The sequence below is a fragment of the Centruroides sculpturatus genome, unplaced genomic scaffold, assembly GCF_000671375.1.
Source record: "Centruroides sculpturatus isolate CEXI.00-Female unplaced genomic scaffold, Cexi_2.0 scaffold2282, whole genome shotgun sequence".
Taxonomy (NCBI): Eukaryota; Metazoa; Arthropoda; class Arachnida; order Scorpiones; family Buthidae; genus Centruroides; species Centruroides sculpturatus.
The window spans coordinates 32,234-53,613 of NW_019386375.1; the positions used below are offsets into that span (position 1 = coordinate 32,234).

A 21,380-nucleotide genomic window follows, 5' to 3' on the forward strand; every position below is an offset into this window, starting at 1 on the left:
AACTGTTAAATTAATGAAAAAAAATAATAAAAAAATCAAATTAAAGAATTAGGAAAATCAATATAAAATAAATCTATATATATAAAAATGGACATGTATGTCCCTATATTTCACTTTTCCGCCAAAACTACACATCGCACGTGAATGGTGTTTGTATGTGGTAGTAGCCCCAAGTCACCAGGGGGGGTTGCGTCTTGATAGCTATAAGGGTGCGGGAGATATGTTCTTGAAAGTGGTTGAAAGTGGCTTTCTATTTCGAATGTTTTGTTCAAATTTAATTTGAACAATGTTCGAATTTGTTAAATTTGAACATAAAATTCAAATATTGGTTCGATTATAGAACGATCAGAAACATTGAAAATAGTTCGTTTGACTGGACGTGAACAGGAGACATTAAGAAATAGAATCAGGACCAGGAAGTGTTAATATAAAGCGGAATGCAAGATTTACAGGCAGTTTTTTGCGCTTTTGCAGGAAATCGAACATATTTTTATGCTCATGTAAAAATTCTCTGGAACGTCTGGAAACGGGAGACCTAATTCTTGCATTTTGTGAAAACGGGTAAGATTGGCTATAATGTAATTATCTTAATCTTCACTATCGTTACTTTTTGCCCACAAATAAAAACCCAGCGAAGCGGGTCCTTGCAGCTAGTTAATTATAAAAATAATCAAATTATAAGTGATCATCTGACAGGTACAGTACAAGTATGTAAAACAAACAGAATGATTAATTAACATTTAGCTTGGCATTTTCATATATATATTTGTTTTTTGTTATCATGTTGTGTACAAGCTAAAAAGTTGATCATAAATTACACAGCTATGTTCAATTCAACAGTTTTAGAACATATCAGTTCAATTTTATGTTCATAAGAAAAAACAAAAATAAAGAAAAACATTAAACAACAAATTTAAATTTAAATGAAAGTTTATTCCTGAATGAGAAATAGACTGTTTAAATTTAAATTTGTTCTTGTAATTTGAATTTTTTATGAAATTTTTATTCTATTATAGAGATATAATGGGAAATATAATCTATTCCATCAAAGAATAAAAATTTAAAAATTTCTGTTATAACAGAGTAGGCCTATGCATAACAAATAGCAATGCAAAAAAAGAACTGCAAAGTCCAAAAATAAATCTCTAGGTGTGCTCATAAATTACATATTTTCAGAACATTATTATTATTGTTGACAGATTATGGCCTGCTTGATTTTTACCAGTGATTCTCAACCATTTTTTCATCATGGTACACTTTTAATAATTTAAAAATTTGGCAGCACACATGGTAACTCCAGTAAGTACCACAGGACAATTGGTGAAGTCACAACAGTGACTTAAATTAAAAAAAACCTTTGTACACGAATACTGGAACGCATATAAATTAAAACTCAAAAAACCTTAACAGATCAGTACTAAATATTCAATAAAAAACAAATGTTTTCGACTGTACTTTTGGTCTTCTTCAAGTTTAAAAAACCAGTGAGATTCGAACAAGTGAATTCGAAGAACAAAAATTATGAAATTGTTTTCAAAAAACTTGGAACAGCACAAGCAGGTTTTTAAAATCACCGAACATTCTAAGCTTCCATGTAAACAGTTACGCATGCATGTTACCATGGTGATGGAATGCTATATGTAGTACAAACATTGATATAACTACATACATATAAACATATACAAATACAGTACCAACAAAAGGAGGGTGGGATGTGGTTTCTAACTGCTGATGCAGAAGTTACACAGCAGTACCTCCATGCGTGAAACATATTGATGGCATCCTTAGAGTTAATACAATTGGTATGTAACCCTGTTTTGTATATTTCCAGTGTCTCCAGGTTTCAAAGGTGTTCCACACAGTGAGACATCCTGATCAGTTTGGCCTCTTGTAGATCAGCTCTTATGCCAGGGTCAGTGGCATAAGTCGATAGTGCGGTGATGTGCTTTTTATTATCAATATTGTATTTGTGTTCCTGCACTCTTTTGTTAAGGGAACATTTTGTGGACCCAATATATACCAACTCCCTTTGGAACCCATTGTCCCATAGAGGAACTGTGTATACACTCGGCGCATGTTTTTTATTGATTTTGTCCTTGCTGCTGTGAAGTAGTCCATATACAGTGCTGGGCCTCTTGTATGCAAACTTTGTGTTGGTACAGGAGGCAATCTCTCTGTAAATGGAGTTGAGGTGGTGGTTGTACTCTACCAACACCTCAACTCCATTTACAGAGCAAATAGCACCACTTGACTGTGTGCTATTTAGGTTCACTGTGTGTGTTGGAAGTGTCACATGCAGCTATTTGTGTGGAGTAAGCGCAGGCAATGTTGTGTATCAGGTTCCCACTATATCCGTGCTGTACTGCTATGTCGTGAATGCTTTTCAACTCTGCTTCGGTGTCCTCAAATCTGGTATGGTGTGTGAATGCTCTTTTTGTTAGGGCATGGAAGGCAGCAATCTTGTAGGTGTAAGGGTCCACAGAGTTGGCTGGGATGAACAATGGCCTATAGCATGATTTATAATGCTTTGTTATTACCCCGGTACCATCAAGTTAAAGGTTGATGCCCAGGAAATGTGCTGCTGTGTTGCTCTTCTGATCCAATTTGATGGTGAGAGCCTACAGGTTGTCATTCATTGAACTTATGAAATGGTTTATATTCGGTTCTGCTTTCCATAAAATAAAGATGTCATCAACATACTTCTTGTATAGGAGAATGTTGGAAATGAACAGCAGTATGACTTTTTCTTCAAGCTGCCTGATCACCAACTCGCATAAATCCCGAGAGGTGGCTGCCCATAGGAACACCACGCTTTTGTAGGTAAGTGTTGTTGTTAAAGCAGAAAAAGGAGGTGTAGCAAAGAATGTATGCCAACTCCAAAATATGTTTATGATGTGCTGTGTCTCGGGGTAACTGTTAAGATTTTTTGAGTGTTAAGTCATAACAGTGATTTTTAAACACAGTTGGTTATTTAGGTATGTTTTCTAAATGCCTAGCTGCCAGTTACCGGTAACTGCTGGCAGTTACCGGTAACTGGCAGCTAGGCATTGGAAGCAGTTACCGGTAACAGTTTCCAAACGCACCCTAGAAAGGTAGAACTAATTGAACTACTTGTCTGAGGTTGCTTATGTATGCATATTCACAGTGGCAGCATACTAAAGTGCCACGACACTGGTTGAGAATCACTGATTTATACCAATGTTCAGTGCCATAGCTATAGGGAAAGTATGATGTGATAAGTCCTCTAAAAAATATAATAGCCCCAGCCTAGTTATCAGCATCCCCATATGCAATATTATATAATACTAGCTGTTACCCGTGACTTTGCCCGCATGGATTTTGCAAGTAAACCCCATTTGCATTCAATATTTCAACAATCATAGTAATTGTTATATAACACCTACTGCCGAGAATGATGAGAATTGCTGAGAATCAAACTAACCATTTTCAATTTGATCAATTTTCTGGAACGTTTACAATCATTCTATAATTGAACCAATATGCAATAACAAATTCAAATTTAAAATGGTTTGAACATTTGGTTAAAAAATTGAAATATATAAAAATATTTATAACAATGTCTGAAATGTTATTGTTATCAATTTAATACACCTAAGTACTCAATGAAGACTAAACATAGTTAAAAACAAAAAATCGTATTTAAAATAGTACAGTGAAAGCCGTTCTTCAGGTTAAGCTTTAATCCTCTCCCTCTCCCCCATGGGGGAATTTCCAGAAATCCTTTCTTAGTGTGCATTTTCATGACGTACCCTAACTGTGTACCAAATTTCACCTTTTTAGGTTCAACAATTTGCTCTGGGCGATGATGAATCAATCACTAAATGAGTCAGTCAGGAGAAGTAATTTTATATAATTAAACTTTTGTTTTCATCACATAAACTTAAGCTATATTTCAGCATGTTTTTTCTAAAAAAAATTACTACTGTTATGCATATACAGTATTATGACTAAAAATAAAGTTCTGTTTTAGGAAAAATGTATCAATAATTTAAAAAACAGTGTTTAATACTACTGATTCTTTTTTCTGTAGAAATGCATGCATCTATATTATAGAATTTAAATAACCATGATAAAAACCTTAAAATATTACTGCATTTTAAGGTTTCTAGCATAGTGTGATTATTTAATACAAGTGCAGTATCCAAAGAAGTATTGTAGAATTTATGATATTTCCAAACTTTTTGTATATTTCCATCTGTACTTTCTTCCCTATTTTTTGTTTCAGATTTATTTTCAGTTGCTAAGTAGTACCTTTTTAATAACCATGCTTTTACCTTTCTCTTTCAAAATATTACCATTAATGTTCCTCTGTACCTCATATCATAACAAAAACATAGTGGGAACAAACAATTACCAGACAGTATTGTCTGTTTGTCAAAAGGGGATCTTCACCCAATTTCATTTACATCAGTTCCAATTGGCCTAAGGTGTTTGTTGAGGCTGATATAGTAGCCCTGTTAGATGCCATCTCTTATTAAATGTAATAATTATAATTAAATTATTTGTAAATATTAATTTAATTATTAAATGTAAACAAGCAATTATTTATTGTGGCATTAAAAATTGCAGTCTGCCATTGTGACAATCATATTTTTAAATTTATTTCATTTAAAATATATGCTCTCCACCTCAAATTAGAACTGTAGCGTTTTGTCCCTGTACTGTACATCACACTTTTCCTTTAACAATAGAGTCATACCAGTCATCTATCTAACACCTTTTGGGGAAAAATATTTTAATTGAAATAGCATGCCTTTTGGTTTGCATCAGAAGTTCATATATAATTAATTGGAACCTCTTGCTCTAAGGTTTCCAATATCTAGACTCATCTTTCATCTATATACCTGTTCTCGAGATTAAGGAAAGACAGACAGATGACAGTGGGAATTTATAGATCTACAATTTTATCAAATTGCAGCCCAAGAGATGGTGCCTAACACCTGCCTCTAGTGACAAATTATTTATGAATTAATTAAAAATAACATGGATTAGTAGCCCAATTTAATCCAGTAGTCATTTGGGATATTATTAATATATTGGGTTTTGAGATGTTTGTATATGTATTTTTAAGTTGTGTGATTGTATACCAGGGTTGTCCAACCTGTTTTCCTAATGGGCCAAATTAGAAATTTCAGTATATTCAGCAGGCAGCAAAGGTAATTTATATTAATATGTTTTTAAAAAGTTCATAATGTGAATATCAAATTTTAATAACAAATATATATTATTACAAAAAAATACTATATTCTTGACAGTAAAAAAAACTTATACTCACACAAAATAAAAATAAATTCAATGTGATTTTTGACATTGCCTTCCTTTTATAATATTGTAAATATCTGCTTTTATGATACTAGTCTTAATTTTAAGAATGTTAGTTAAATGGGAATCACTCAACCTATTTCTTTCAGCAGTTTTGATGTTTTTAATGCACAAAAAGAATTGTTCACAGCAGTATGTACTATCCCATATGCATTACAGTTCTTCTAAAACAGTTTTCTAACACCAGTTATGTTATTATGACATCAAAGTGTATCCAGTGAAACAAGAATAAGTTTTACAACATACTTTACCAAAATAAATGAAAATATACCTAAAAAATTTAGGGTGCTGTGGGCCACATAAAAATATTAAGCAGGTCGCAGGTCGGACATTCCTGGTCTATACTGCATATGAATTTCTTTTTGTTCATCAATGAATATAATGTCTGCACTATTGTGATGGATTGTTTTTGTCTGTAAATATCACTTGTTCATACTTATAGTATATTTTGTGTGTTGTTTTCTATGATCGTCTTAAATGCGTATTTGTAGTACAGTTATATTAATTTCAAAAATATCAGCTCAATGCAATACGTAAAAAGTTAAATGAAATGTTACATGTTATTATTAAAAAGTAATTATAAAACATTTTGATATTTATTAAGAAATATTTTATCTTATAAATTGAAGTGGAGAGAGAATAACTTTTTTTTTCCCCAATGATTTACTGTTTACAACAGTCACTCACTGCAGTCTAATTCTCAACTAATCAGTAATCACCATCAAAACAGTCTCAAAACTGATAGTAATAAAGAATTTAATATGAAAATTTTGTAACTTTTAAAGACTATTAAACCTTGAAGATAAAGCACAGTGCCAAAAGTGTTTGTTCATTTAGTTTATTTTAACAATGTATTGAAGTAACTCCAAATAAAGCAGTCTTGTTTGATGGTGATTTGTTTACTGTTTACATTTGTATGAATATTTCTGCTATAATTGTTTAATTATTAAATAGTTCTATTATTATATTATTACCTTTTGCATGTCCAAACTTATCACTGTAGTGTTTCTCATTTGGTACAGCATCATTATATACCAAATATGCAATATCCTATAATTATTATTTTTTAAATATATATTCATATTTATATATAAATAATATATTATATAATTTTTAGTTTCAATTTATGGTACTTATTAATTAAATCACTGCACGGTGCATCGCATGTTGTGTTTCAACATCATGCTGCTCTCTGTTGTGTTGCAAGATTTCACATTGCCTATAAAACAATGAAGGCTAATTGTATTATGCTTTCAAAAAAGGAATTTAAAGTGTGTAAACATTAAAATCTAAATAAGAATTATCTGTTTCTAAAATTTAAAAATTTATTTTTCCTTTCATTTTTAATATTAGCCTTATTTTACAAATAATCCACTTTTATCTATTGGCATGCAAATTAATCCATCAGTTTAGCATTTCACATGAGAGCATAACTACTGTTAAGCACAGTTAACTGACTTTTAAATGTCCATGACAAAGAGATTCAGACCTGACACTGGCACTGTTTCTATAACTAAAAATTTCTCATTATAAATTTGAGAATTTTTTCAATTATATAAGACAAATATTACTTTTTGTTTCTACTGATTACAAATGATTGATTTTAAATAAACATGTGATATTTATTTTAGACAGTTTTCACAGTTTACTTTTTCAGATTACTCTTATCATTTTGCAACAGAGTAAGATGGTAAGTAACTCTGTTCCAAAATTCTGTACTTTGCAAAAAACAATATGGTTAATTATAGTTAACCAATAATATGACAGGAAAAAATATGTTAATTATTTTACATGGATTTGGATCATAAACATATTCTTTCATTTCTTTCTTAATTCATAAACTTTGAATCATACTGTCTTAATGATTCCTCTTCAGTATTACATAATTATTTGTATAATGGACTCATTCTTGAGTGATGTTCAAATGAATTCACATCCACCTATTAGTGAAATACGACTGATGACTACAGTATATTTTAACTATTGGTGGGATACTTCAGATGTTTACAGTATTTGTATAGTCATACAAAGAAATGATGCATCTATCAAGTGATATTCAAAGGCTTTCACAATTAACCACTGGTGAAATACTTCAGATGATTCTAGTGCCTATAAGCAGACATATATCTAACTTATCCACAAGGATTTTCAACAGTATTAAAATTTAACTGCTGGTGATGGCTACATTATTATATGTTATTATATGTCATATTGTTTGTATACTGGCACAATGAAGTGACCTTCTTTATCAACACTTGAAATAATTCTTTATCAACACTATCAAAATAAAATTTCAGTATAAACTATCCAGTAAAACACTATCCAAAATAATGTTTTACTGGAAAGAATATCTGTACCAAAATCTCTTTGTTTACAAATTAAGAAAGAAATGAGAAAAAAATGTTGTTCAATGGCATCACTTATACAAGATATACAAGGTAGCTTCAAAAAGTTTCCGGAATTATGTGTACGATTGACAAATCAAGCAACATGTCCTTCAGCAACCACACATTTTTGCTGCTGCTGGTATAGCTGCCAAAAACATTCTTGGGAAAGTCGTCTCACGACAGCACCTGTAATGCAAATGTTGCCCTCTGCATAACCACATCCGCATTCTTGAAGTGGCGTGTCTTAATGGCATCTTTCAACCAAGGGAAGGGGTAGAAATTGCATGATGTCTGCTGTGAGTATTCGTGACACCATTTCATAGCATACACGGTGCACGTTCAATTGATCATGCAGGATGGAATGACAACTCCCAACCAAAATTCTTGCCGTCATGGTGATCTGCTCAATTTATTACTGGCTGTCTGATTCTACTATTGTTAATTATTGTACATTTATATTGTTAATTATTGTACAGCTATATCTGGCAACACTGGCAAACGTGTTCTGTCGTCAGAGGTTCGTCAATTTGAAATGTTGTAAATAAGTTCCGCTAGTCAGTAAAGTTAAGTAATAAAAAAACAAAAGAAAACGAAAGGTAATGCTTCATTTTTTGTCTTAACATGGTAGCAGAACGTGGTTAAAAGAAAAAAGAACGAAAAAAACAAGAAGCGAAAAGAGTTAAATAGTTAAAGAAAACAAAGAAAGAGCACACGTGGTAATGGCGGCGAAGAATAGTGATATCAATATACCAATATTTGACGGAGCAGATTACAGTAACTGGAAATTACGTATGTTTAAGTTTTTACAGTTCAAAAAGTGTAAAGATGTAGTAATGAGAGCTAAAATTAAGACCGATGATGACGAATGGGACGAACGAGATATCCAGGCGACTAATTATATCTATAGCGGAATAACTAACAAACAGCTAGAATATATAAGCGAACTTGATACGGCTTACGAAATTATCCAAAAGTTTGATGAGATGTATTTGAAAAAGTCAACAGCTCTGCAAATTGTGTGCCGACATAACCTTGAAAGTATCAAATTGAAAAATTATTCAGATGTAAGCTTATTCTTCGACGCGTTTGAGAAGGCTGTGAACGAATTAAAGCAGGCAGGTGCAATGATATCAGAACAAGAAAAATTAAACTACATGTTAAAATCGCTACCACAGAAGTATAGTCATATTGGTGATTTAATAGATGTTTTACCAGAAAAGGAGAGGACTGTTGACTATTTGAAAAGCAAAATAAAGTTAAAAAGTGCAGAGGAAAATTTTAATGAAGAGTCAAATGATAAATCAAATGTATTTCGAGCAGAAGCCAGGTCATCNTTCGAAATAGAAAAGTCAGTTAACTGTGCATAACTACTGTTAAGCACAGTTAACTGACTTTTAAATGTCCATGACAAAGAGATTCAGACCTGACACTGGCACTGTTTCTATAACTAAAAATTTCTCATTATAAATTTGAGAATTTTTTCAATTATATAAGACAAATATTACTTTTTGTTTCTACTGATTACAAATGATTGATTTTAAATAAACATGTGATATTTATTTTAGACAGTTTTCACAGTTTACTTTTTCAGATTACTCTTATCATTTTGCAACAGAGTAAGATGGTAAGTAACTCTGTTCCAAAATTCTGTACTTTGCAAAAAACAATATGGTTAATTATAGTTAACCAATAATATGACAGGAAAAAATATGTTAATTATTTTACATGGATTTGGATCATAAACATATTCTTTCATTTCTTTCTTAATTCATAAACTTTGAATCATACTGTCTTAATGATTCCTCTTCAGTATTACATAATTATTTGTATAATGGACTCATTCTTGAGTGATGTTCAAATGAATTCACATCCACCTATTAGTGAAATACGACTGATGACTACAGTATATTTTAACTATTGGTGGGATACTTCAGATGTTTACAGTATTTGTATAGTCATACAAAGAAATGATGCATCTATCAAGTGATATTCAAAGGCTTTCACAATTAACCACTGGTGAAATACTTCAGATGATTCTAGTGCCTATAAGCAGACATATATCTAACTTATCCACAAGGATTTTCAACAGTATTAAAATTTAACTGCTGGTGATGGCTACATTATTATATGTTATTATATGTCATATTGTTTGTATACTGGCACAATGAAGTGACCTTCTTTATCAACACTTGAAATAATTCTTTATCAACACTATCAAAATAAAATTTCAGTATAAACTATCCAGTAAAACACTATCCAAAATAATGTTTTACTGGAAAGAATATCTGTACCAAAATCTCTTTGTTTACAAATTAAGAAAGAAATGAGAAAAAAATGTTGTTCAATGGCATCACTTATACAAGATATACAAGGTAGCTTCAAAAAGTTTCCGGAATTATGTGTACGATTGACAAATCAAGCAACATGTCCTTCAGCAACCACACATTTTTGCTGCTGCTGGTATAGCTGCCAAAAACATTCTTGGGAAAGTCGTCTCACGACAGCACCTGTAATGCAAATGTTGCCCTCTGCATAACCACATCCGCATTCTTGAAGTGGCGTGTCTTAATGGCATCTTTCAACCAAGGGAAGGGGTAGAAATTGCATGATGTCTGCTGTGAGTATTCGTGACACCATTTCATAGCATACNGTCAATTTGAAATGTTGTAAATAAGTTCCGCTAGTCAGTAAAGTTAAGTAATAAAAGAACAAAAGAAAACGAAAGGTAATGCTTCATTTTTTGTCTTAACAACTATACTGCCCAGCGTTCAACAGACAACGAAGGAAGCTCATTGACTCTGCCAACTCCGAAAACGAAATGTGGCCTTGTGCACTTAGTCTCTTTATCAACAATAAAAACATCTTCAAGGCCTTTGCATGCAGTATTAAGATTTTAAGCTAGCATTTGTCCCTCTTGGTACGGGCCACGTATTTTCATTCTTTGTAGCGCTAAATGGCCCCATCTGTAAATACCATTGTTAATGTTTATTACTACTTGGGATATTGTTTTATAGTTGTATGTGGCACTGTAGCCATGATGTGTAACGGTAACCTCCTTTTTGTTTAAATAAATGGCCTGATGTAGGACCATGGGATCCCAAACCCTCCCCTTCTCTTCCCGCCTTTATATCCCCTCCCACCACTCTACTTCTCTAATCCATCTTTCTCCCATTTCCCAAGTGGCTATGCTTCTGCTCGGCCCTTCTCTTTCTCTCACTGTCTCTCTCACTGTCTGACCTCACAATCTAGAACAGAACAGACACTTTCTCTTCAGACGTTGATGTTGACGAATGACTACTTCAGAAGTCAATGGCGATACTCTCTCGTCTCTCACAAAAGTGTTTTTGCCAGTGCTCGAGAATGCTTCGTGGAAGATTCAGCATAGTCATCCCGAATCAGATTTAAGGTCTCGGAGGGTTTTTCCCCCCAATAACACTCAAAATTTGATATTTGCACGTTGTTCTTCCACAAACATTTTCGCCACACTTTGTTTCACATCATCTCACTAACACGACTTTCAGTGAATGATAACCGTTGTCATCTTTGCAGTGAGACATGTTCTCTTTTTTTATTACTTTTAATTCATAATTCTGAGAACTTTTTGAAGCTACCTTGTATTTAACAAAAATAATAGATTTGAAATTTTGTGTTTTTTTACTGTTGTTGGAATTTTGTTAAATGGGGATGGAGATCTACTGCCAGCCAGCATTTCTACTTTTGATGAAATAAATAAATAAATAATGTGGTGGACATAGGACCTATATTTATTAATATATTATTTGTCCATTAAGCAAATATTTAACCAAAATGTTGACTGTAAATCTTGTATGATTGCTCTGATTACATTTTTTAATTATTGCTGAGATAATTTTTGTACTTAGAATTACAAAAATTTTGTAATTTTTGTAAGAATTAATTTTTATATGATTGCTGTGATTATTTTTGTATTAATTGCCTTCGTGATTTTGTAATTTTTTATCTTTGTTATATTTCTTTCAACTAACTTTTGTTTATAAATCTTTTAGTATATTACTTTTGGAATATGTTAGTTTTGTCATCTATTTTAGATTTGAGTTCTGTGGGCTCAAGGAATTGTTGTCATTTAAGTTTTGCCTACGATTTTTATTCACAAACTCTTATTCTAAGAAAAGAATGGTTCTTATTCTAAGAAAAGAATGGAAAATAAAAATACTTTTACTTATTACTAATTGAATAATAATTTAATGGTTTAATGTAACAAAATTTTAAAAAGCACTTAATCATGAATATTTAGAATATTAATTTTGTTTTATTTTTAAATGAATTTTGGTATTGAATTTTTGAAGAGTGTGCTTTAACATAAATTAAATTAACAAGGGAGTATTTGATTGTAAAATTTACGAAAATTAATTTTGGTTATTTTCAAACAATTTAATCAAATTTTTAAATACAGTGCATTTTACAATAACAAAAAAGAAAATTAATAATATTGTCTTCTTGTTACTGTTGTTGTTATTAATTGTACTTTTTTTCAGCAAATTCATTCTTGTTAAATTCAAATAAATTCTAAATTTTAGATCAGCATGCTTTTTCGATGCTGCTAGAAAATATCTCTGCAATGCGGCACAACCTCAGAATGCAACATGCCACCCAAAGTGTGATTTAATTAATACGTTTCCTCTATCTTACAAAACAACACAACATAAACAAGCAAAAATAAATTGAATACATGTAACGAATGCAAAGACACAAATTGTATACATTAAAATGAATAAATTATTCAAATAATATATAAATTGGTTCACAATTCTTTCTTTAAAACAAATTTCAAATTCAAATTTTTAATCTTAAATTGTTGGAACTAATTATTATTCATCATTAAACTCAATCTTATATAAATGAGTTAAGAAACTCCTTCAAAATTACAAAAGAAAAATAATTCAAAGTATGTATTCACTTATTTCTAATATCTTAATTCTCTTTATAACATTATTTATAAAAGCTTGAATAATTATCAAAATATTTGCATATATTTTAATACTAACGTAAAACTATTTTTATATCACATTACTTTACTTAATAACCGATAAAAATTAACTTTTTTGATCTTTCTTTCGTACAGTTTTTAAAATTATCCGACATATTTCAATATTCAATTTCGGAACTATCGAGAATCCGACGATTAAAAAATAACATAAAACTTTTTACGTCACGGCTTTAAATTGTTTAAACTCGAGCGAGCGGAGAAATTTGTATTACGACTAGGACTAACGTCACAAGTTTATTATTATTTTCTAATTAATAACTGTACAACTGTTGTTTGAGCCATCATAGAAGAGAGTTCTCAGTTAAACAATCAAGATTTGAGGTTGCATTTTAACAACATTTAAATTTAAGCAACACAAATAGGAGAGAGTCATACACTCTTGTTCTAATTAATCATAAGTAACCTCTTTCATTATATACAATTTTATCATTTTTTATAAAAAATGAAAATATAAATATTGTATTTATTCTATACAAACCCGTTTTTTCTTGATCACAGGATTTAATATTTTGCTAATTATTGAATTATTAGAAGAAATATTTTGTTTGGACAGAACCCATTTTCCTGTTTGGCCAATATTATTAGATGATATATATGCATAACTTTCACCATATCTCAAGTGGTAAAATTTTATGGGTGGGAATTTATATACAATTATCCTGTAAAAAAAAAAATCATTAACAAATTCTTATTTAAATAATTAATCTCAGTTTTGTGTACATAAACTTAAAAAACATTCGTCATTTTTGTATAAAATAGCATTTCATTGGAAGATTTGTAAAAATTTGAGAAAATAGAAAGTTAGAAAATAGTAAATGGAGACCTTTTTCAAAAAACCTATAGAAAACTTGGTTAGATTTACCTTAGGTAACATTAACCTAAAAATCAAATACAGTATTTTAATGGATTTTTTTAAAACTCCTGTTAACTACACAGAACTCTTATAAAAACATACCAGTAAACTCCTATAGGTTGGGTTAAGTTATAAATGTACTGGTGATCCACATAATGGCCAAATTCCTGCAGCCCAGAACCGGTGCCGGATAGAATCATTGGAAGCGTTATACGGTATTTCGGTGCGTAGCATCCACCAAACCGCGTGAGGTCCGTGCTCTGCAAAGAGCATGCGCGAATGCGTATAATCTGGCTGCTTGGAAGCTGTTCCGTATTCGACGATACGGCGCTTCCATTCCGCCTCTGATATTCGAATATACATTAGCGATCTTATTTTTTATTTTTATTTTTTTTCACGTGTAGTATAGAAATTTGTAATAAGATACGTAATGCGGTTATAATAATTCAAAGTACGTTAAAATACGAAAATAATCGCGCAATATGTATTTATATTTTAAAAAATACAAACTTAGAATATACCACTTCCGAGGACGGCACGCCACTGGTAGAACCTCGATTCACCGGGACTCGAATAATCGCAGTTCTACCGTAATGGAATGTGGGGCAAGAATGCGCTACAGGCGAGAGTACGAGCCGCATTCTTTTGTCTTATTTTACGTGTTGTTGGCAACATCGCGCGTATCACTCGATTAAGCCGATGGCGGACATGACAATACCGAGAGTGATTTCGCTATCCCGAGATTAAGGATTATTTGTTGTTTGAAGCGTTTTTCTGTCCCGATCTCGCTTTCCTATGTTTGGAATTCGGGATTGTATCTTAAATACGTATGTAAATAAAAATAGTTTAAGCGTAAGGTAAGTTGTTCTTTCGATTCTTACTAATGCTGGTAATGTCGGGGTTGACCCCTATCGACGTAGAAATTAAACGCATTATTCGGCAGGAAAATCTCGTCACCTTACCTGGCGCGATTATAGCGACTGGGATGTCAACAAAATGATTAGAGTAGGTAAGATTCACCCCAGTTTGACCTCGATCGATGATATCGAAAAATTCAGCGTGGACAAAAATACCCTCCCGAATTACGATTAACACCCCTCCCGTCGGCTTGCCCTTGACGTTTACTTCGAAGAGACGGGTGATCGTCCCGTGTTTAGGATTTACACTGACGGTTCCGAGATGGGTGACGAAGTGGTGTCGCTTTGTAATTTACTAAGACTAAGGCAGCGAGCTTCGCAACGCTTGCTTCCGTTTAGATTTGGGGTGGCCAACAGTTTCTGCCCCCGGGCCAAATTGGAAAGATAACTTTTTTCACGGGCCGAACCAGAGCTGTATGGGAAGATTTTGAGGCGGTGTGAGATCTCATTGTGCTGTCACCCCGTAGAGACTGAATTGTTGATACATTTTTCATATTATCGTGCTTTATCAACACTCTACGCTGTACTTATGAGATTTGTAATGGAGGGTTAACTCTAAACGCACGGTGAGTTGTTGACCTTTTTTTTTTAGGCGTCAGAACTTTTCATCGAGCTATTCGGACTTCAGTACCTAATATTGAAAGATTGATCGCGGGCCACATAAATTCATTAGATGGGCCGGATCTGGCCCGCGGGCCGTATGTTAACCATGCCTGATCTAGATACACACACTGCTCGATAGTGCGGGCGGAAACTAGCTGTTTATGTGAGCTTAATTCGCATTAGGCGTAGGAAAGACAAAAGACACTACTTACACTATCGCATTTATTCTGGCAGTAGGGTAGCTTTACACAGGATTGCGAAGTCTGATAGCCGCTTAAAACTCGTCCATCTCGTACACCACATTCTCAGACACTTAGACAACATTAGAATAGATTTCCAATGGGTCCCTGATCATGCGGGGATTCCCTGACCGTTGACCGTCTTGCCAAACAAGCTGCAAAGTCTTCGGTCATTAGTACAGTACTTTCGGTTACACTCCTACCGCGTACAGTACCGTACATCAACAATCGCGTCAAGAAGCAAATCTTCATTCTCTGGCGAGACAGGTGGGACCGTGACACCACTGGTAGGCTCACCTACACTTTCATTTCCGAGGTAGACACCCTCACTCAGCTACTTACGGGACACGGCAACTTTAAGCAATACTTGCATAGATTTAACCTCGGGGACAATGTACAATGCGACTGTGGCATTCTGGAGGGCCAAACACCACTTCACTTAGTTTTACAATCACATTAGGGATAGTTTAAAAGGAGAGCTGCTATTCTTGAAGGGTACAACTGGCCTCGCAACTCGCACCAACTCGTTCACACGCGTACAATGTTCCATCATCTACTCGCATTCATATACCTAGTGGGGCTCTCGAGAGCACTCACTCCGGGAGACGGACGGCAATTAGCTTTCCCTCGCTTTGTTTTGACTGTCGGTATATAGCTGCCTTTCAACTTTATATTTTGATTCTTTTTCAGTCTAAATTCGGTTAGTTTAAGTTAGTCCTAGACAGAGGTGTCGTTTCCACTATAGAAAATACAGTACAGAAGACTCCATATCTCACATTTTCGCAGGTATGGAATTCCATACCTCAGAATATTGAAAAAAATTATTTAAAATTTAATGCGAGGCAAGCCAAGGCACTCGTTCTCTGTATGAAAACAAATTTTTTCCTCGGATGTCGACCAATCGAACTCTTACATAATCCAAAGTATCAAAATTTTTCTAAGTTTAAGCGATGCATCACCATTTTGTGAAAGCGGGGTCCCGCTTTCACAAAATTCCATACCTCAACTTTTAAAGAACCGACACCCATAGCCCTAGATGTTAGATTAAGGACTCGGCTTGATTTCCGATTAGGTTATGATAGGTTAGGATAAAATTAGATTAGGGTTGTTATCTTTAGTCGTCTGGTTGGGTTCGTCTTAGGTTATGATAGGTTAGTTAGTAAGTTAATGTTTAAAAAAGAAATTGGGGTATTGCTCGTTTGTCTTTTGTCGGTCCGTTCGTCTTGTCTACTTTGTTGTTGTGTTCGTTTGTATTCACACTGTCTGTCTACCTGTTAATAGTATTAAGATTCGCCCTCGCGTTCAGTTTTATTAGTATTAAGTAGATATAAGTGTTTCTACTAACAGCCACTTGGCACTAACTTCTACACTTAGCTATTCGTGTCGGCACTCAATTATTGGTGTTCGCTACACTCGGATTTTCTTTTAGACCCTTCGGGGGACTACGACCTGGCAGCCTAAAATCTGCACTCCAACATCAAACTTAGAGGGTACTGTAGCCTTATGTACGCCGTTCGGAGGAATCCTATCTTTCTCTACTGTCTATCTTCTCTCCCTCCGTCTTCCCCTGTCCTTTCCCTTACCCTCTTTCTACCGGCTAAACACATTGTGTACGCAGATGTCTTTTATTGTATGTCACGATGCCATTAACTTATCCAATGTAAAGTAAAAGTACCGTGTAAAAGAGTACGGATTCGTACTCTCGCCCCACGAATTACCGTTTAGTAATATTAATAAAGAGGAATTGGTTTAATTAGCTAGGTTACTCGAACCTATCTCATTTAATAAAGATCGGCAAATTCAATTTAAATGGAAATACGGTATGCCTTACAAGGAAATATGGAAATACGCTTGGCTCATTTGCCTATTTCTTATTAATTGCATCGCAACATTTCTTTGCAGATTTAAGCAAATTTTTAAGAAAGAGTGACTCGAGGAGCTTTCTCGATACTGCCCACAATGGAAAAAATGTTCTACGGCCTTACAACGAAGGGCATTCGGTCACTAGCTTACCAGCTGACGGAAAAGAATAAATCGAAGCCTCCATTCGATCGTAAACTTCAGTTAGCTGGAAAATACTGGGTTATTATTTCCTCGAAAATTCAGATAAATTTAACGGACCATCTTTATCTCTGGGCCAACGCGAAGCCGCGAACGTTGCTCGAGCAATGGGTATCGATCGCCCGCAAATTGCAAAATTTTACAATACGCTGCAAGAACTATACCATAACAACATTTTGCTTCAAAAAATAGTTAACACGGACGAAACTGCGCAGAGATTACCAAAAGTAATCTCTGAAAAAGGCAAAAACAAAGTCATTCGTATCTACAATAAAAATTCTGAGACATCTTCGTCGGAAGAATGGATAAAGTGTAAGTGATGCGCACGAAGAATGCTTACTTTATAATTTCGATCCGGGTGATTTGACTCTATCCTTTACGTTGTTGTTGTTGTTATTGTTTGTTAAGTTATAGCAACGCAACGCTCGGGCGATCTGACTACGGGAGATGCCTTCCGGGAATTCTTTTTAAGGAAAACCGGCCCCTATTTAGGCGTTACGGATGTGCAGAAAACCCGAGGGCGAACCCACGACCGAACTGTCCGCTCGGCCACCGGTGGACCTATCCTTTACGTACCGTACGCGAAATGTCTCTATTTCAATATTTACATTAGTAAATGTCTGTCGACGGGCAGAAATAATCCGAACGAAACAGTCATTACGTAGAAAGCTACGCTTTATAGCATTCTACGTAACGACCGTTTCGTTTGGATGGTATTTAAAACTCGTTTTTGTAACGAAACTCCGTAGACTAATGTTCAAATTTACAAACGAACAAATTGTAATATCGAATAAAGCATTACGTAGCCTATTATATAAATTTTCATTTATATTCAAATAGTGTAATTTTTATTGCGAGATACGAAATGCACGCGAAGGAAGTAATAAATGAAAGAAAATCGACTTATTGGCGGCGGACGACAATTTTGCCACAGGAACAAAGTCCGATTTTTAAAAAATAATAATAATTCGAGTACTATTTAGGCCACAATAAAAGTATAAACTAGAAAAAATTGTTATTTACCAGCGCATTAACGAACTTTAAGTCGTCGTATTGCCCAAATATTAACACAATATCATTTGTCGCCTATTCGCCACAATAACAGATTTTTAACTAGTTTCTAGCAATGTAAATGTGAGAAGCGACGGAATTCGATAGTAACGTATCGACCTGGAATTAATTATCCGAAATTTCAGCCGTAATCAAACTGCATTTTGAATTTAGATGAAATTTTATTATTAGAAAGACAAACGAGGATAATATTTTCCAGTTACTGCGCCGTCAAAAAAGTTAAGCCTTCGCGGATAAATATTAATATTACATAATAGTGTAATAGTCGTTTTTTATAAAAACGAAATCGTCTTATCTAGGAATATATCAGTCAGAAGAGCACTTTGACAGTCTAATATTCATTCGATAAATTCAGATATCGCGTTATTTAACGAGTTAGAAATTATAGATATTTCTTAATAAATACAATCTAAGATATATTTTAGCGGGGAAGGCAAAGGACAAATCGACCGGTTTTATATACTACAATTACCAGAGTAACTACTGTACATCGGAGAGAGAGAAGGTTGAAAATCAAAAAATTACCATTTCCCGGGCAAAAAAGAATTTTAACAAATCTTTGGCCATTGGTTGGTGGAAGGTTTTTAAAAGTGTTTTACTAGACTGGGAATTCTGCCCGTTCGGCGCAGAGGCGTAGTTCCATTAGTTACAAAAGAAACCCGGGTGAGAAACGTTAGTCTAAACTCCGGTCGATCCGATTAAAATATTTCCCTCCGGATAACGCGCCAAATATTCCCCCCGAACTTTTCTACATCCTTACATTGGCGGCCGAGTTTCGACACCCTCCGAGATGTCGACCGTGGGTAAAATACCGTATTAAAGTTCTTCTTTAAACTAGGGACTAAAGTCGGTTTATTTCGTAGACATTAATTTTTATCGTACAGACACTTTTTAACTTTTTCCCGGCTTTTTTCGACGGTGCGGCCACCGTTTCGTCATCGTCCGGTAACGCGGAACGTCGTAGGCGATTGGCAGTTTTACTTTTCCGGTAAAGTCGACCGAGTTTCTACGCGGATTAGCCACTTTCTATTCCTATTTCTATAGAGCGAAACCGTCGCATTGGAAATACGTTGTCGTAAACGCGGTGGTTTACGCAACGAATTGGCAAAGTTACAAAAAATAATAAAATAAAGACCGAGTTTTCGGACCGACCGGTGTTTCGTCCGGCGATTTTTCTCGACCTTTCCGCCGCCTAAGGATCCGGTTCGGTACGTTTCTAATCGTCAGTCGAGTCGGAAGGCGCCTTTGGCCAACGATGGGCGGCGGAGATTCGGACCCAGTCCCGGCGCCTCCTCCCGCAACCGGAAAAATCCCCTTCGGGCAAAAATAGGCGGGAGCGCGAGAATTTGCCAGCGACAAATAGAGAAATTTCCTGACGGAGAACGAGTAATACTAAAGGCAGTTTATTTAACGCCGTATTTAAAAAAACCGATGGCTCGGCCGCCTAACCAGTCGCAGTTTCTATCGGCGGGATAAACGCGCAAACGCGACGGATGTCCGTCCGGCGCTCCACCGGATAACGGTTTTATGGTCGGCGGCCAAGGGGGAAGACGGTCCGTAGTCTGCCGGATAAGGGTGCGACTATGCAGACGCCTGCGAGCGAGAAGAGGCGAGACGCGATAAATATCAAAACCTGTCAGATATGTGCGAGAATCAGAAATTCGCTCTCGCCAGCGTTATTTCTCGCTTCTCGTTGGTGCATGGTTTTCCTTGGCGGAAACTAAATCGCTGGCAACCTCTCGCTCGCTCTAAATTCGCGTCTGCATAGTCGCACCCTAAAACTTCGCGGTTTAGCGAAAAGTCGCCAAACGGCGTCTTTTGTCGGGGGCGGTATTCTTTTACCGTTAGAACTTACCGCCGGAAGAACCGATAAATAGGTAGGCCCGGGCGCGTCTTACCAGTCGACGCCGCGACCACTTTCGTCCAGGCAGGAAGGAGACGATCGGCCTTCTTCGGCGCCGAAACACAGCGCGCAAAAGACGACGAGTACCTCCGCTGGCTTCATCTCTCTCACCCGGCTGGCCGGCCCTCGTCTTTATTTAATCTCCCGGACACGTGACCTTCCGGCGCCGGGTACTCGTTACCGAAGAAAAGGCGGTCGGGTTAACCGTATTTGGCCCATCCGATTTTTAGATTGGCCCGGACGACGGGCGGAAGTAAACGTTAATCGTAACGATTAGTATAAGCGGACTGGGCTTAATTAATAACGAGTGGGTCCGTAAGCGAAAAGGAAAACGGAACGACGACGGAGGATTTCGTCCGCCTCCGTATTTTCTTTGTCGATAATTTTACGCTACGAAATTTTTCTCGGCGCCATAAATTGTAAGACGAGTACGCCTTGTAAAATATTTTATCGCCGTATTGTAGGCCGAGTTTCTTTCCGTCGTCGACTCGGACGAAAAACGAATAAACATATTGGAATAAAAGTAAGTTCCTATCGCACTATTTTTATCGCCGCCGTCGGAAAATACGGTATTTGTTTCCCTACTCGATTAATAACTATTTTCTCTGCCAGATGGCGACGCCGTCGGTATATTTTTACTCTTTCTTCTACCGATCGTGGGTAATGGAGAAAACGTCGACCGAATCTAAAACCGTCGGCTCTTTCCGTCGGGATACTAGAATTAAAATTCCGCATTTAATTTAAGCCCGGGAAACGCTCTCCTTCCTTCGCCGGGCGCAATTACGTAAGCAAAAATTTCTGGACGTACATAAAATACAGTAAATTCTCGTCCATTTCCCGATTAAGCCGATAACGACTTTTCGAAATATAAAATTTTATTAATTTAAAGCGCCGTAAATCGCGCTCGACGTTCTACCGCTTTACGTCCAAATTCTACGAAATTATGCCACACTGGCGGCTAATTACGGAACGATTTC

General features: G+C 35.2%; 1 protein-coding gene across 2 annotated transcripts in view; it reads right to left on the minus strand.

Moving 5' to 3' along the window:
- The window catches only part of LOC111614735 (plancitoxin-1-like), a 26,154-nt gene extending 4,830 nt beyond the window's left edge, over positions 1 to 21,324 (minus strand). The window contains exons 1-3 of one of the 2 annotated variants that reach the window (XM_023356101.1): positions 13,712 to 13,954; positions 13,235 to 13,415; positions 6,318 to 6,393 (exon numbers count right to left, since the gene is read on the minus strand). In XM_023356101.1, coding sequence (XP_023211869.1) covers positions 6,318 to 6,393; positions 13,235 to 13,415; positions 13,712 to 13,809 — 355 coding nt within the window. In that variant the 5' untranslated portion in view covers positions 13,810 to 13,954. Of the gene's footprint in view, positions 1 to 6,317; positions 6,394 to 13,234; positions 13,416 to 13,711; positions 13,955 to 20,398 lie in introns of those variants that run through there. The other variant, XM_023356099.1, reaches the window with a different exon arrangement.
- Between the last annotated feature and the right edge of the window lie 56 nt (positions 21,325 to 21,380).